Here is a 15912-nt window from a genome sequence, read left to right as displayed (position 1 = left end):
GTAGGGATGGGGATTGGGGGGTGGGGGGAGAGAGATCTTGGACAACATCCTGCAAAAAAAGAAAAGGAAAAAATCTGCAAGGTCTCTGAATCCCTTAGCTTTCCACTCTTGCATGATTTTTCAAGGAACTGATGTTACCTTTTACCCTTTTCCTTTTCCTCTCCCTTTTATACATTGTATCCTCCTCTGTTCTGTGTGATGGAGTGTAGAGGAAATAAAATCATGTCTTTGGCTCCTGACAGCATTCCATATTCAGTTGTTGGGTTGTGGTGGTGTTGTTGTGTGTTTTTAATAATACCATGTAACTGTTTAAAAAAATTTCCTTTTTGATCAAGTCCCAAATCTGCCAGCCTGTTCTCTCTTCCTAACTGTGGAAAAATGAGACGGTTGCTTGAACATTTGTTGGGTAAGTAAAGCAATCCATTTCCTCTGTGACCATGTTTGAAGAGTTTTGTGAACATTCGGGGTCTGATTGTAAGAGGGGGTCTTGGCTACAGGAGTTGGGGGCTTCATTAGCAGGAACAGAACAAGGGCCTTTTAAAGAGTGTCTTGATTTTAGGTGACTGTTTGAATCCACTGGTTTCCCTGATAACCTGCAGCTAGGATTGAAGATTACACTTCCTGTTTACCCCCAGTCAGGGAGAAATGTTCAGTTCATTGTGACTTGACTCTAGACCTTTAATGGGGTTTGTTTGGATATTCAACCTGTGAGTAGGTGATGTGCTTGTGAAATGAAACTGTTTGTGCTTAGAGGTGCAGAGACCTAAAAATACTGCAGGGGTGGGGGGGAAGGGGAGGGGGCAGAAGCTGGTGGTGGTGGTGGTGGTGGTGGTATGTGTGTTTTGGGGGGGTGGTTGTCAGTGCTCGTGTTTTAGGATTTTTATATATATAGTACAAAATCTCATCCACCACCAGTCTGTGTTTTATTCAGGACTCACTGACACACATTTCGACCTTTTTCCAGGTCTGATCTGCACATCTGTATGCATGCTGGCCTCACATAAGATTTCTCTTTTTACATTTCCCTTGCTCTCCTTGGGCTGCAGCTAGAAGTTAAGTGGAAAAAGTAGTCTTGTTTAGCATTACCTTCAGAATTTCCCTAGAAGTTCTCTATGTAAATTTTCAGCTTGGAGACCAATCCGGCATGACTGTAAATGCAGGAAATATATATTCAGTTGCTGTGTTATGTCAACTTTATGGAGTCAGTAATCTTTTTTCTTTCAAATGAGTGTCCAGTAGCCCACTTTCTGACATCAAATTGGAAAAAGGCTCATTTAATCAGGAGAAATGTACCACATTCTAAGTTGAGAAAAGTCTGTGCAAGGCAGGCCAGCTTAGCTTCTTAGAATAAAACTGCAGGCAGTTCATGATGTTATATACTTAAAACTGAGCAGTTCCACTGCCCCAAACAAGTAAGTTCAGACACTCAGCTCTTTTCTTTGTTCTTATCTCCTTGCAATATGTAAATGGAGATTACATATTGAGGTTCCTGTGGCCTCCCTAGAAGCAGTGTCTAATCATAAGACTCCTGGTTTGGTGCCTTCAACGTTTGCATAATACTGTGTTTGTTGGGCTGGAAGGGAACTTCAGGGCAAGGCATTTGTCCTCTAAAAGCTTGCATTAAAATGGCTCCCACAGGTTTGGAGAGCCAAGATCTGTTTTCAAATGTATAACCCCCAGCAAGTTCCCAACCCTGGACCAAGCTAGCCACTTTTCCTCTCGTACTGTGGCCCCCACCAAGCATGAGTCTGTAAAAAGTTAATTGCTTTCAAAGTAGCATTATTTTCCAGTTTCAGGAAGTGGTGGTGGTGGTGGGGGATAAATGTCTGCATTGCAGCATGACTAGGTAGGGACGGCAGTGCTGGCTCCCAGAGCAGCCCAATGGGGTTTCTACTCTAGCTTTTAAACCAATAGACATGGATGAAAGGTTAAAGATTGACAATTGCAGTGGCTGAACTAAGAACAGGCCTTCTGGAAATTTCTACCATCTTTGTTTCTTTTAGGAAAAGCAGATGTGCCAAGCGGAAGAGTCTCCTACCTTCCATTCCTAGGTCATCTGTCTTCCCTGCTTTCCCCCAGCCCCCCGTTCTTTTTCTCATCAAGGTAGAATGTTCTCTGCCTCGTTTCTAAATTGCAGAGGGAGGAACAGAATGTTGGGCTGTTTTCCTTTTTCCTTCTGCCTCCTCAGTCCCCAAAGAGGATACACAGCTGCAAGGAGCAAACACAGACACACTGAAGCTTTTGATTCCTCCTTTTTTTTTTCCTTCAAGACCCTCCAGGATGGATTCACTTTCTGCTTGGGGAAATTAAGTGGCATTCACGTGGGGGAGGGGGAGTAACTGCTTTTATTAGCTCCAGAAAATGGTCACTGTTCAGTCTGTAACTAGGAATTAATTATATATAATCACTCAGTAAACTTTCTACAGAGTTTTTCTAATTGCTGAGCCTGAACATAGTTAGCCCGTTGGCGCCAAGTCCAGTTACTTTTATAATTAACAGCTCAAAGATTTGAGTCAGAAAGAAAAGAAACAATTGGGGGCCTCTTGGATTATAAATTAGGGATGAAAACAATAGCTTTTTTTCCTTTCTTTCTTGTAACCCCTTTTCTTTTAAACAAAACATTCCCCCTTTTCTTTCCCTGGGAGAACCAGTGGGGAGACTGCATCAGGTCTTAAATAGGATAGGGTGGGGGGAGACACTTTTTAGGAAGCGGGTGGCAGTAACCTAACCTTTTTAGGAAGCGGGGTGATAGAAAACCCAAGGTAGGTTTTTAAAAGTCCAGCCACTTCCAATGTGTGATGTCTTTGTTTCTTTTGCCCTCTTTCCCCTTCTCTCTCCTGTGGCAGAGGCAGCAGACATTTGTCAGCCTGGGAACCCTCAATCTGGCTTTGCCTCTGATTGACCCTGGAAGAAAGATACATTCAAAGGGGCCTTCGCTACTGCACAGCAGAGATTTAAAAAGGGAATATGTTTCGAAGCCCTTTGGTTGCTCTTAAAATGCAAAATCTGAGCAAGGGTTCACCCTTGGCTTCAGGTTGCTAAGATTATGGTCGCCCTCCCCCCCACTTCCCACTCCCCTTGCAGGCAAACAAGCAGGCAGTGGCCATGCCAGCTCTGCAGCCAGTGTGCTGCCAGCCTGCCCCCCCATCCAGATTGCCTACCTACTGGCCGGTGGGGGCCAGTGGCCCGTTCTTGCCCTGGCATGGCCTTGGGCGCCATGCCCTCCTTTCTCCCCTGGAGCTAAAAAGGAGTCACCTTGAAACTCCTCACTCCCAGCACCAGAGGAGTTCTGAGGCCAGTGCTCAGACCTGTAACAGTAAATGACGTTATCTACTCAGGCTGAGAGTTCGGCCTCTGAAAGCGGGTTTTGTAAAACCCATTGTTAATTCTCAGGCTCTGTTGGGGGTGGTCAGAAATCTAATGTGTGAGTATCCTATGCATTGGATAAGGGAATGTTTTCCCTGTGTTTCTCCTCTGCAGACTCGGATTGTCTTTCCTTGATGTTAACTATCTTAGAACTGGCTGCTTCAGAGGGCTGGGTATTTGGCTGTTTGCAGGCTTATAAACAGTATTTTGATTTTACCTTGGCCACAGACTGAAGTGCAGCCCTTTAGGTTGGCTTTTCAGATGCCTGCTGTCCTTGAAGCACTTTCATTTTACCTAGCTCCTTTTTGGTATGAATGCAAAGCTGGTTTCTAATAGACTGAGAAGAGAAGGGGGACCCGGCTTCCTCCTCGCCTCTCCCCAGCCTGCTCCCTGGGAACATTTTTCTGTTTGCACAGACACCTGTCCGTCTGCAGTTTGTGCCATGGGGCTGCACAATTCCTAACCTTCTACCCACCTAATTTGAAGGCAAGGGGGCCTCATCACAGAGCCTCATGTTGAAGGCTCAGGATCTGCAAGAGAAAGCTTTTCCTTAGGAACCTGTGACTTCACAAACTCTCCCTGTCATTGCAGAGTTTTTTTTAAGCTTCTAAACGTTGGGTTGTTGGTGTCCTCTGGTTCAGCTTTTCCTAGTTCTGGTATTTAGGAAGGTGGCTTTGAAACTAGCAGGGCTGCTTAAACAAGAGCTACAGCTATTGAACAAACTGCTACCATTTTAGCTTCAACACAGGAATGAGGCAGTGTTGCCAGACGCCATTTTAAGAATCCTGCATAAATAGCTTAGCTACCGATGACTCTGCCTGTTTTAGGTGAGTGCTTATATAAAGCTGCTCTGCTAACCATTCCCCCCACCCCAATTTCTTAAAAAATTAATTGCAGATTTAGGGAAGCATGGTTTGTAATTTTGATGTTCACTGTTTTGTAATCTATGTTATGCCTTGGGGATTAAATATTTCTTACAGCCTGGACCATTTTGGTATTTTGAATGAAAGTAAAAACCAGGAAAAAGTCCTTTCGAATGATGCATGATTCTTGAATTGCTGTGCTATGATCCTCATCTATAGAACCAGAGTTGTGTGCATGTTGGTTATATATTCTAGATGGCTTAGATATTCTTCTTTAAAAGTCAAATAGTAGGGGCACTTGGGGAAAAGAAGTATGTGGGCATTGTGTATCCAGGCATTTTTCTGTCAAAACTAGATGCTTTCTTTTTTCTCTCTCTTGGAAGTGTTGAGATGAGATTCCTGGGAATTACGGACCATCCCTGAGTCCTCAGAATTAATAATCAGAAGGCTTAAAGCATCCTGGAGGTGCAGTAGTTCATCTGCAACTTTTAATTGCTCTTTTTTCAGTGCATGCAGGTTAAGAAGTAAGCATAGGTTTTCTTGCTTAGGCACTAGGGGAGATATCTTTTCTTCTTTTTGGGATGGGATGGGGTGGTCTTGATTGTCTTTGCAGGTACTGTTATTTCTTTGAATTGCCTGACAGGTATCAGTTTGTGAAATCTACAGGCAAGTGACTTGGCTAAATATGAATGTAAGAGGTGGTGATGTATATAATGTATATAACTAGTTGATAGTGTATTTTCTTGTTGGAGTGAGAAATTGTTGTTTGCTTTTCAGCTAATTTTACCCTTTTCTTTAGAGGGCCCCCAGTTTCCTCAACAGACCTTTTCAAGGGAAAAAAAGTAATGACAGTTTGAAACAAGACCTTGTTGTCCCATTGTTTTTGATTTAAATCATCAGGGTTGCTAGAAGCTAGCAGATACGGAAGGAAACAAGCTGTATACGTTCTAAGAGTTTAATGTGTTAATGACAGAAGTTCAAAGTATTTTCTCCAGATGCAGCTGCCTTTTCTTTTTAACAATTATTTAACTGTTTTTTCCCCCTAAATGACTGAACAATTCTTAACCAAAATTGACCAACATCTGTGGGACAATTGAGACAGGTACAGATCTTTTCTTCCCACTACTTTTGATGTAATATTCATGTTTTTCCCCTAATAACATACGAGTTTTTCACGTTAAACCAAAAAAAAAAAAAGAAAAAACAAACAAACAAAAAGCAAAACCGAAATCAGTGGTGTAGGAAAAAGGAAGTCCCTTTAGATGTGGCTATTCAAAATGACTAATTTTGCATTCTGGTCTTTGCTTTTGTAAATGAAGTGTTTTTTTTTTTTTTTTTTTTTCTTCCTAGACACTGCAGTTTCCTTTAGTCAAATACAAGTTATTGTGTGTGTGAGTGTGCATGCATGTGTGTGCACGGGTTCCTTTTGAAAGGATGGTTTGCTGATCTGTGAAAAAGATGGTTTTCTTAAATTGTTGTGCTTGAAATCCTGTGCTAAAGCTGGTGGTGCTATTGCTAAAGTTGGGTGATTATGGTGCCCACTTGTAATACTTGGAAAGATAAAACAGCTTAACTTTTTTTCCCTCTCTCTTCTGCTCCAGCATTGATTATCTTAAAACTCAGAAGCAAATAAAACTAGTTTGCATTTTCCTCCTCTCTCAGCAGCATTCCTGCCTGAAGTATTCAGCTCCTCTAGGCTGTTACAAGCCAAATAATTGTTCCCTTGAATACAGCCTTCCTCCATGATCAATACACCTTTGAATGTTTTCATCGCTGCAGAAATCCTTCAAGTGGGTTTTTTTGGCTTAGTTCTGCCTAATTGTTTCCCTCACCACTGTAGATTTCAGTTTAGCGTTTTTTCTATTACTCAAAATATGGGATCAGTTTCAAGGAGTTTAGAATTTCACATGCTTCATGCGAGAGAGGGAAACAGAATTCTAGTTACTAGAAAAGATCAAGGTTGCTATTTGTTCCTTTGAAGTTAACTGTCTACCCATCTCCGAGGGCTGCATGGGGCTTTTTGTTGAGATGTATTTCCAGTCACTCCAAGCATCCAGTTGGACAGCCTGTGTGTGTTTCAGGCAGAGTGTGTTTCTGAGTTGAGAACGTTTTCTCCTTAAGTTGGAATAGAACACATTAGTGTTGAAATCACTTTCAATAAATCACTATTGTTTTATTGCATATAAGTGATGTGTTTAAATTTAGCAGGCTGCTTTCTCCTGATGAAAACCATTTGTGACAACATATCAGTTGTTTCTTTGGTGATTTGTGTCATAGGCTTTCTTTACAGATGCTGTGTAAATGAAATTGTTAACCGGGTCCAATATCTGGTTGCCAAATATGTTAATATTCTCACTTAAACCCAACTACCTTTCTTTTCTATGCTGGGACAAGTTAAGTCTGAGGTCTTCAAGCTCCTATAATTTAATTTGGAGCTAGGATATTTTCCTTTCTATCTAGATCTCATGGGAAAACTCTCCTCCTAACAAACATGGAACTCTCTTAAAATCTTCTCCTTATACTAGGGTTTGAGACACGAGGCTGCCTTTCTGGGCCTGTCTTTTGCCTCGTCACAGCCCCAGACCACAGAACACAGACAGGACATTCTCTCTTCCCCAGCCTCCTTCCTGCCCTGCCTTTGAGTCTTCCAAATGGAAAATTCCAGCCATATCAGCTGGCGATGCACCCATTTCTTCCTGTGGGACCAGCCACAGTCTGATGGAATTGCTTCTGGAGTAAATGCCCAGTTTCTTACTACTTTAGTGTCAGCCTGTTTGGAAAGTTCTAGCACCTCAAACCATTTGCACCTATGAAAGCAGAACTCTATTTTTTTTCCTTTGGTTCAGCTTGTGAGTTCTCTGTAGGAGGAAGATCTGATACGGCCGGCTCTCTTTCAACCCCAGTTCCAGCAGAGAGAGGGAGGATGTTCTGGGTGACAGACCCTCCCAGCAAAGGGGCTTGCTTTATTTGCTCCTCTTCCCAACCCTCCACTCTTAGCCTTTGTCTTTTGAATAATCCTTCCACATTCCACTTTTGTGGTGGTGGATAATTAGTCACAACTCAGTAGTAAGCCGTGCCCGCTGTAGAGAGGAAGCATTCAGGGGTTGGAAGTGTGGAGACCTGGTTCTGATTCCTGGAATCAGTGCTCCCCGGTTCAGTGTTTTGAGACCAGGTCTTTAGCTTCTAGCTGGGCATATTTTTCTGCTTTGTAATTTAACCTATATCTTTTTTTTTCTTTTCATGTTCCTGCCTCATCAGGGAATTGTAAGATTTAGGGGAAGGTGTGGGAAATCTTACTCTTTGCCCTAAAGTATTCAGAGATGAGAATTCTGGATACCCTGCAAAACACCTCCAACCGGCCTGCCTTTGAACTTTGTGTTAATAATGAGAAGCTTGTTTATTTGAAGGCTGGGTTCTCATAGGCCCACAGGGGTAGGTTGTAATTGTGTGTCTAAAAAATTGCCTTTTGCATTCCCCAATAGCATGACAACTGGAATAGTAATTTGACTTAAAGAAAAAAAAAAGAACAACATTGGGTTTTAAAAAACTCCTGTAGGACTCTTCACACTTTGTTGAAATCAGGTGTGGGTTCCCTTCCCCCACCCCTGGATAAGGATGAGGGAATGTCCTTAAGGTGGGCGTGTTGCTAGAACTTCCAAATAGCTGCCCCCATGGGATAAGTTCTCAGCCCACCTAAACATGAACGTAATTTGCTCTGTTTCAGCTTGGCTGAAGAGGAAGTAAAAGCAGAACAGGAGGTGGTAGAGGGCATGGATATCTCTACTCGCTCCAAAGGTAAGTAAAAATCTTGTATTATCTGTTCTAGAGCCGAGGAGGAAATTGGAATTTCTTTCTGATGTAGAGCAGTGGAGTGTGGCTCTCCGAGCCGATGTTGTAACTCTCCTTGGGTTTTCAGATAGAAGATTTTTTGCTGGATGAACCTAATTTATGGAGAACTCTCTCCTCTTGGTTTTCTTCCACTGGTGTCCGTATAGGTGTCCTGACAGTGAATTTTACCTGTGTGTCATGACGGAGAGCTGCTGGCTACCTCTCCGCAGGGTGACTTTCAGGAGCCACAGTTTCAATGAAGCATGTTCTGGAAGCCACCAGAGCCTCCAGCTGCCGCTCGTTTTCTGACTTTAACAACAGGCCTCTTTGGAATCCCAGGAGTGGGATGAAGTCAGGCCGCTTCACTGGAAAATGGTGGTCTTGGGTCAGAGATAAAATGGAAATGTAGAGCTTGCTGAGATGCCGGGGCCAGTGTTTCCATTTAGTTCAAAATTTAGCAAATGAGGGCAAACACAATTTATGTGTGTATTCACAAGCCTGGAGTAGACTCCTGAATATCTTCTAATTGAGAGATTGGTACTTCTCATTTGGTCTGTGTGAAAGAGATTTTATGAGGCTTCCCAAAAGGAGGCAGTTACTTACTTTTGTCTTCAGGGTGCTTTTACAAATGAGCTACTGGAGTATTTTTCATATCTTTGGTTCATGAAAAGGCTCATCTCCAAACTTAATGGTTGTACCAGGGTGTTTTCATTTCTTCAACAAGTCAGTGCTTGCCCTGGGGGTGATGGGGAGGAAGGAAGAGGCTGAGAGGGTTATGCAGGCTACTGGAACGAGATTCCCATTTGGCTACAGAGTGTGGCACAAAGTGACTCCCTAAAGGTATCTGAAACAAAACGCATTTTGAGGATTGTTATAAGATGGCATGCCACTGGTGTGGTGGCTCATGCCTGTAATCCCAGCACTTTGGGAGGCTGAGGCAGGTGAATCACCTGAGGTCAGGAGTTCGAGACCAGCCTGATCAACATGGAGAAGCCCCATCTCTACCCAAAATGCAAAATTAGCTGAGTATGGCACATGCCTATAATCCCAGCTACCTGCGAGGCTGAGGCAGGAGAATCACTTGAACCTGGGAGGTGGAGGTTGCCGTGAGCGGAGGTTACAGTGAGCCGAGATGGCACCATTGCCCTCCAGCCTGGGCAACAAGAGTGAAACCCCATCTCAAAAAAAAAAAAAAAAAAAGAGCATGTCACTGGGCGTGGTGGCTCATGCCTGTAATCCCAGTACTTTGGGAGGCCGAGGCAGGCAGATCATGAGGTCAGGTGTTCGAGACCAGCTTGGCCAATGTGGTGAAACCCCATCTCTGCTAAAAATACAAAAATTAGCTGGGTGTGGTGGCAGGCACCCGTAGTCCCAACAACTCGGCAGGCTGAGGCAGGAGAATCACTTGAACCTGGGGTGGAAGTGGAGATTGTAGCGAGCTGAGACTGTACCGGAAGTGGAGATTGTAGTGAGCTGAGACTGTACCACTGCACTCCAGCCTGGGAGAAAGAATGAGACTGTCTCCAAAAAAAAAAAAATATCACTATTGATGGTGACCATGACCAACTGGGTATGGTAGAGCTTTCTTCTCTTTGCATCCTCTGCTCTTTGGAAGGAAGTCACAATGTGTCACCCACGCTTAGGAGTCAGGAGTCATGCTCCACCTCCTCGAAAGCGGAGGCTTGACATAAATTATCTGGGGGCCAGGTGCAGTGCCTCATACCTGTAATCCCAGCACTTTGGGAGACTGAGGTGGGTGGATCACTTGAGGCCAGGAGTTCGAGACTAGCCTGGCTAACATGGCAAAACCCCATCTCTACTAAAAATACAAAAATTGCCGGGTGCGGTGCCTCATGCCTGTAATCCTAGCCCTTTGGGAGGCTGAGGTGGGTGGATTGCAAGGTCAAGAGATCAAGACCATCCTGGTCAACATGGTGAAACCCCGTTTCTACTAAAAATACAAAAAATTAGCTGGGCATGGTGGCGCATTCCCAGCTACTCGGGAGGCTGAGGCAGGAGAATTGCCTGAACCCAGGAGGCGGAGGTTGCGGTGAGCCGAGATTGCGCCATTGCACTCCAGCCTGGGTAACAAGAGTGAAACTCTGTCTCAAAGAAAAAAAAACAAAAATTGCACACCTGTAATCCCAGCTACTTGGGAGTAAAGTAGGGAAATCAGTTGAACCTGAGAGGTGGAGGTTGCAGTGAGCTGAGATTGCACCACTGCACTCCAGCATGGGTGACAGTGAGACTCTTTCTGAAAAAAGAATTTAGAATTGTTCTGTATGGGGTACTGGTCTCTTCTCCCTCATGCATTTATTCAGTCATTTATCTCTCTCAGTATGGACTCTGGGATGGTTACTTTATGCTGTGGGTTGTAATCCAATACTACCTATTTGTTTTATTGCTCAAATCATTCCAGCTTTGGCAGTTGGGAGCTCTTTCCGTTGGCTCTTGTGTCCCCTCGACAGACTCCATCGTTGTGGGGTTTGTTTATGTGTTTGTTTGAGACAGAGCCTCGTTTTGCTGCCAGGCTGGAGTGCAGTGGTGCAGTCACAGCTTCTTGCAGCCTTGACCTGCTGGGCTCAAGCGGTCCTCTTGCCTCAGCCTCCCAAGTAGCTGGGACCACATGCATCACCACAATTGGTTAATTTTTGTTCTTTTTATTTGTAGAGATGGAGCCTTGCTAGGCTGGTTGCCCAGGATGGTTTTGAATTTCCCAGACTCAAGTGATCCTATACCACTTTGGCCTCCCAAAGTGTTGGGGTTACAGGCGTGAACCACCCCGTCTGGCCTGTTTATTTATTTATTGAGCACTTTCTGGCTCTATATGATGCTGCAGGCTCATCTTGTATGTGTTTGCCTCAGCCCTAGAATCATCCATTTCTCTATGAATCCTGGTTTCTATTTTTGGAGAATGGTATTAGAAACCAAGATATGGGCACTAAGTGTGCTCTTTTTTTTTTTGTTTTAGACAGAGTCTCGCTTTGTTCAGGCTGGAGTGGCGTGATCACTGCTCACTGCAACCTCCACCTCCCGGTTTTAAGCAATTCTCCTGCTTCAGCCTCCTGAGTAGCTGGGACTATAGGCGCCCACTGCCATGCCTGGCTAATTTTTGTATTTTTAGTAGAGATGGGGTTTCACTATGTTGGTCAGGCTGGTCTGGAAATCGTTACCTTGTGATCCACCCACCTCGGCCTCCCAAAGTGTTGGGATTACAGGCATGAACCACCGTGTCCAGCCAAGTGTGCTCATTGCTACTGGAATGTTTTTGCTTCTAGATTCTCTCTTTTTTTTTTGAGATGGAGTCTGCTCTGTCATCCAGGCTGGAGTGCAGTGGTGCACTGTCAGCTCACTGTAACCCCTTCCTCCCAGGTTCAGGCAATTCTCCTGCCCCAGCCTTCCAAGTATCTGGGACTACAGGTGTGCACCACCATGCCTGGCTAATTTTTGTATTTTTAGTAGAGATGAGGTTTTGCCATGTTAGCCAGGATGGTCTCGAACTCCTGACCTCAAGTGATCTGCCTGCCTCGGCCTCCCAAAGTGCTGGGATTACAGGTGTGAGCCACTATGCTTTTATGAGGCTTTTATGAGCCAAATACTTTATTTTTATTTTTATTATTATTATTTTTTTTTAATCCTGCCTCAGGTTTATTTGTACAAATAGCACAGGAGGACCCCAGCCCCATGCAGATGGCAGCCCCAGGGGAGTTACACCAGTCCTTCTGTCCTCACATTGGCAGACAAAGATATCTATTCTGAAGCCTTTGTAGGGGCCTGGGCACCTTTGAGAGCCTGAGCTGGAACTGAAACTGGAGCTGAAGCCTGGGCCTTGGTTTGATCCTTGGCCTTGGCCTTGACCTTGACCTTTGGCCGGCAGAGCCTGAGCCCCTTGGCAATGCGTGCCCGAGCACGCTTCCCAAGCTTGGGGTGGGCGATGTAGGCAAGTCGATCGAGCTTGCGGCTGACACCCTTTGGGATCTTGGGCTTAACCTCCTTGGGCTTTATGAGGGCCTTGATGGCCTCAGCTCGTGCACTCATGGCCTTGGCATTGTTGGCCTGCATCTTCTTTAGGCACTTCTTGTTGTGCTTCTTGGCAAAGCGCATGTTCCTCAGGAACTTGGGGTCCACATCCTTAAGAGACTCGTATCTTTGTGATCGGGGTTTCTTGATACCATTTCTGTGCCATTTTCGGGACTGGTTGTGTGTGGTGTGGTTCTTGGACTTGGCCATGTCTGCACCCAAGCCGCGGTTCCCGAAGCTCCTAGGACGGGAAGAGACTAGCCAAATACTTTAAATGAGGTAATGCATACATACCTCAGAAAGGCATCTGGCTCATCAAAGCACCACACTTTTATTTTTTTGCGATGCAGTCTTGTTCTGTTGCCCAGGCTGGAGTGCAGTGGCAGAATCTTGGCTCACTGCAACCTCCGCCTCCTGGGTTCAAATGATTCTCCTGTCTCAGGCTCTGAAGTAGCTGGGACTACAGGTGTGTGCTGCCATGCCTGGCTAATTTTTGTATTCTTAATAGAGACAGTCTTACCATGTTGGCCAGGCTGTTCTCCAACTCCTGACATTAAGTGATCTACCTACCTCAGCCTCCCAGAGAGCTGGTAGTACAGGTGTGAGCCACCTTGCTTTTAGATTCTGTCACTGGCCAATAAGGAAGCATATATACACACATCTGTAAACATTTTTACATGTATCCATCTGTGCCTCTATCAGCTAAACATGAGTTCATACTCTTGTCTGACCCTTTCCCATTCCTGCATGGATCATTCTGGCCTTCTTTCCTAGTTTCTCTGTAACCTCCTACTCCAACAGTGAGAAGACTGGCTTCCACTGTTCACCATTCGTTTACTATTTTCTGGTACATTTTAACCTGATCTACAGTGTACAGTCTGATGAACTTTTACTCACATTCGCACTTGTGGGACCATGACCCAGATCAAGATAATTAAACATTTCCACCATCCAGAGTGTTCCTCTGTCACTGATTTTGTTCATAGCCTTTGTCCTCACTTTGTATTTTCTTATTTATTTCTTGCTCGGCTAGAATGCTGGCTGGTCTCTTTTTTTAAAAAAAATCTTTGAATTTATTCTTTTTGAGACTGAGTCTCGCTCTGTTGTCCAGGCTGGAGTGCAGTGGCCCAAACTAGGCTCACTGCAGCCTTCATCTGCCGGGTTCAAGTGATTCTCCTACCCCAGCCTCCCAAGTAGCTGGGATTATAGGCATGTACCACCACACCCAGCTAATTTTTGTATTTTTTAGTAGAGATGGGGTTTCACCTTGTTGGCCAGACTGGTCTTGAACTCCTGACCTCAAGTGAGCTCTCCACCTCGGCCTCCCAAAGTGCTGGGATTACAGGCGTGAACCACTGGGCCTGGCCTTTTTTTTTTTTTTAAATACCTGGCATCTCATTGTGTTGCCCAGGCTGCAGTGCAATATCAGCTGTGGGTTATTCAAAGCTGTCATCGCCGCACACTACAGCCTCTAACTCCTGGGCTCAAGTGATTCTCCTGCCTCAGCCTCCTGAGTAGTTGGTACTGAGTGCGCACTATGGTGCCAGCTTTCAAAAGCACACCTGGACCACTGTGCTTACCCCTTCTATTTGAGAGGCATGGTGCCATTGAGGTTTAAAACACCTGGCTTCTAGAGCCAGACTTCCTGTCTTGCCCCCTTTCTAGCTGAGTTATTTAAAAGTCCTCTTGTAAATGGGGATGATAAAGATAGAAGGTTCTGGCTGAGATGAACTTTGCTCACACAGATAGTGTGCTCAGCACGGTAAGGTTCCTGGGACAGGGTTAGCTGTGATTCGCATCCATTTAGAGACAGTGAACGTTTATTGCTATGTCTGTCAGGTGGTGAGAAATGACTGTGTTCTGCCATTTCCCCCACTTGCAGCCTCTAGGAAGAAGGTCTGGAGGTAGATGAGGAAACCATGCTCAGAGCAGGCACAGTGAAGAATTGTGTAGGGTTGTCCAGCAGGCAGGCTCGGGACCAGATAGGAATTTGCTTCTCTTCGTCTAGGAGTCCTGTGCTTTGCACTGCCCTGCAAGCTTCCTGTCCTGTTGGCCTCTGCGACATTTGAAGAAGCTTCTGCAGGTGTTTGGAGGGATTTTCTCGGGTACTTGCGAGTTGTTGCTTTGGTAGGGAATCATTGAGGGGACGGGGTCACCGTGTTTTGAGGGAGAACTTTCCCCAAGGATTGATTCCCTGGGGTGGTTGTCATTGTCATTATGTGAAACTAAGCTCTTGTGCCCCAGAGTGAGTGGCGGTGGTGGTAGCATCTGTTTCCTGGGCACCTTTGTGCTGGTCCCACTTGGGTTAATATGCAAAGGTCTGGGGATAAGGTTGGGGTTGCTGAGGTTCCCAGGGCCGAGTCTGCATGGTGAAAATCTGATGTCTGTGAAGCTGACCAGGATGAAGGCTTAACTCTCCTTCAGTCCTAGTTATCTCAGCGTCCACAGTGCGATGATCTCTAGGCTCCGTGAACATGTGTGTTTTCCTCAGCCTACTTTTCTTGGTGAGTTCAGGGCCTCCGTTCCCACGTGACATGACCCAGGTCAGGGTTCTTCGTTCTGAACAGGAAAGGGATGGTCTGCAGGGGGTCTGTTGGTCTGTTGGTGCTCCCACGGCATTGGTGGGAAGGCTGGAGGTCCAGGCTGCTCTGGAGAGTGGAACTAGCCCAAAGCCTCCTCAGGGACAACAGGGCAAAGTCCACGTGCATGTCTTTGCCCTCTGGTCAGGGGAGGGCTAATACCTGGACACCTGGACCCACCAAATACCGTCCCCACTGGGATAGAGATGGGTCCTCAAAAGGAAATGAAGCGACTAATCTGCCATCTTATGAACTGGCAATGTGTTTTTCTCTACTTGCAGTTAGAAAACAGGTCCTGAAGGCTGGGTGTGGTGGCTCACGCCTGTAATCCTAGCACTTTGGGAGACTGAGGAGGGTGGATCACCTGAGGTCGGTGGATCACCTGAGGTCAGGAGTTCAAGACAAGCCTGGCCATCACGGTGAAACCCAATCTTTAAAAAAAAATTTTTTTTTTTCTAATTAAAGAAGAATTAAAATTACATATTTTAACTATATATATATATATATAAAGGGCCGGGCGCGGTGGCTCATGCCTGTAATCCCAGCACTTTGGGAGGCCGAGGCGGGTGGATCATGAGGTCACGAGATGGAGACCATCCTGGTCAACATGGTGAAACCCCGTCTCTACTAAAAATACAAAAAATTAGCTGGGCATGGTGGCTCGTGCCTGTAATCCCAGCTACTCAGGAGGCTGAGGCAGGAGAATTGCCTGAAACCAGGAGGTGGAGGTTGTGGTGAGCCGAGATCGCGCCATTGCACTCCAGCCTGGCTAACAAGAGTGAAACTCTGTCTCAAAAAAAAAAAAAAAGAGTTCAAGACCAGCCTGGCCAACATAGCGAAACCCCGTCTCTGCTAAAAATGCAAAAAATGAGCTGGGTGTGGTGGTTGGTGCACGACTGTAATCTCAGCTTCTCAGGAGGCTGAGGCAGGAGAATCGCTTGAACTCAGAAGATGGAGGTTGCAGTGAGCCGAGATTGCACGACTGCATTCCAGCCTGGGGACAGAGCAAGACTCCGTCTCAAAAAAGAAAACAGGCCCTTAGCTGTCCTCTCCTTGGGAAACTTAGAAACTCTGACAATAATTGGTACAGAATTCCTCAATCCTATCCATATATCTAGTCCATGTGACCTTTCAGGTTCTGTAACTGAATTTCAATTTTTATGCCCCTCTCCCCTTGACACGTACTCACTTATTAACTGAGTAATTCCCAAGCCAGTCATTGCCATTATGCCAGCCTTGGCATTTAGTAGAGTGTT

General features: G+C 45.3%; 1 protein-coding gene across 38 annotated transcripts in view; it reads left to right on the top strand.

The window, feature by feature from the left end:
- ZMYND8 (zinc finger MYND-type containing 8) overlaps positions 1-15912 on the top strand; it is a 138161-nt gene that overhangs the window by 870 nt on the left and 121379 nt on the right. For 21 of the 38 annotated variants that reach the window (XM_078371859.1, XM_078371855.1, XM_078371851.1 and 18 more), the window contains exon 2: positions 7954-8024. Coding sequence is in view for 28 of the 38 variants with exons in the window: in XM_078371843.1 (XP_078227969.1) it covers positions 7954-8024 (71 nt within the window). In the remaining 10 variants the exon portion in view is untranslated. Of the gene's footprint in view, positions 1-380; positions 407-4153; positions 4194-7953; positions 8025-15912 lie in introns of those variants that run through there. The other 17 variants (XM_078371858.1, XM_078371854.1, XM_078371848.1 and 14 more) reach the window with 2 other exon arrangements.

Source organism: Callithrix jacchus, chromosome 5 (assembly GCF_049354715.1).
Source record: "Callithrix jacchus isolate 240 chromosome 5, calJac240_pri, whole genome shotgun sequence".
NCBI classification, from domain to species: domain Eukaryota; kingdom Metazoa; phylum Chordata; class Mammalia; order Primates; family Cebidae; genus Callithrix; species Callithrix jacchus.
The sequence above is the reverse complement of the archived record's forward strand: the minus strand, read 5'-3'. Positions and strand labels throughout refer to the sequence as shown.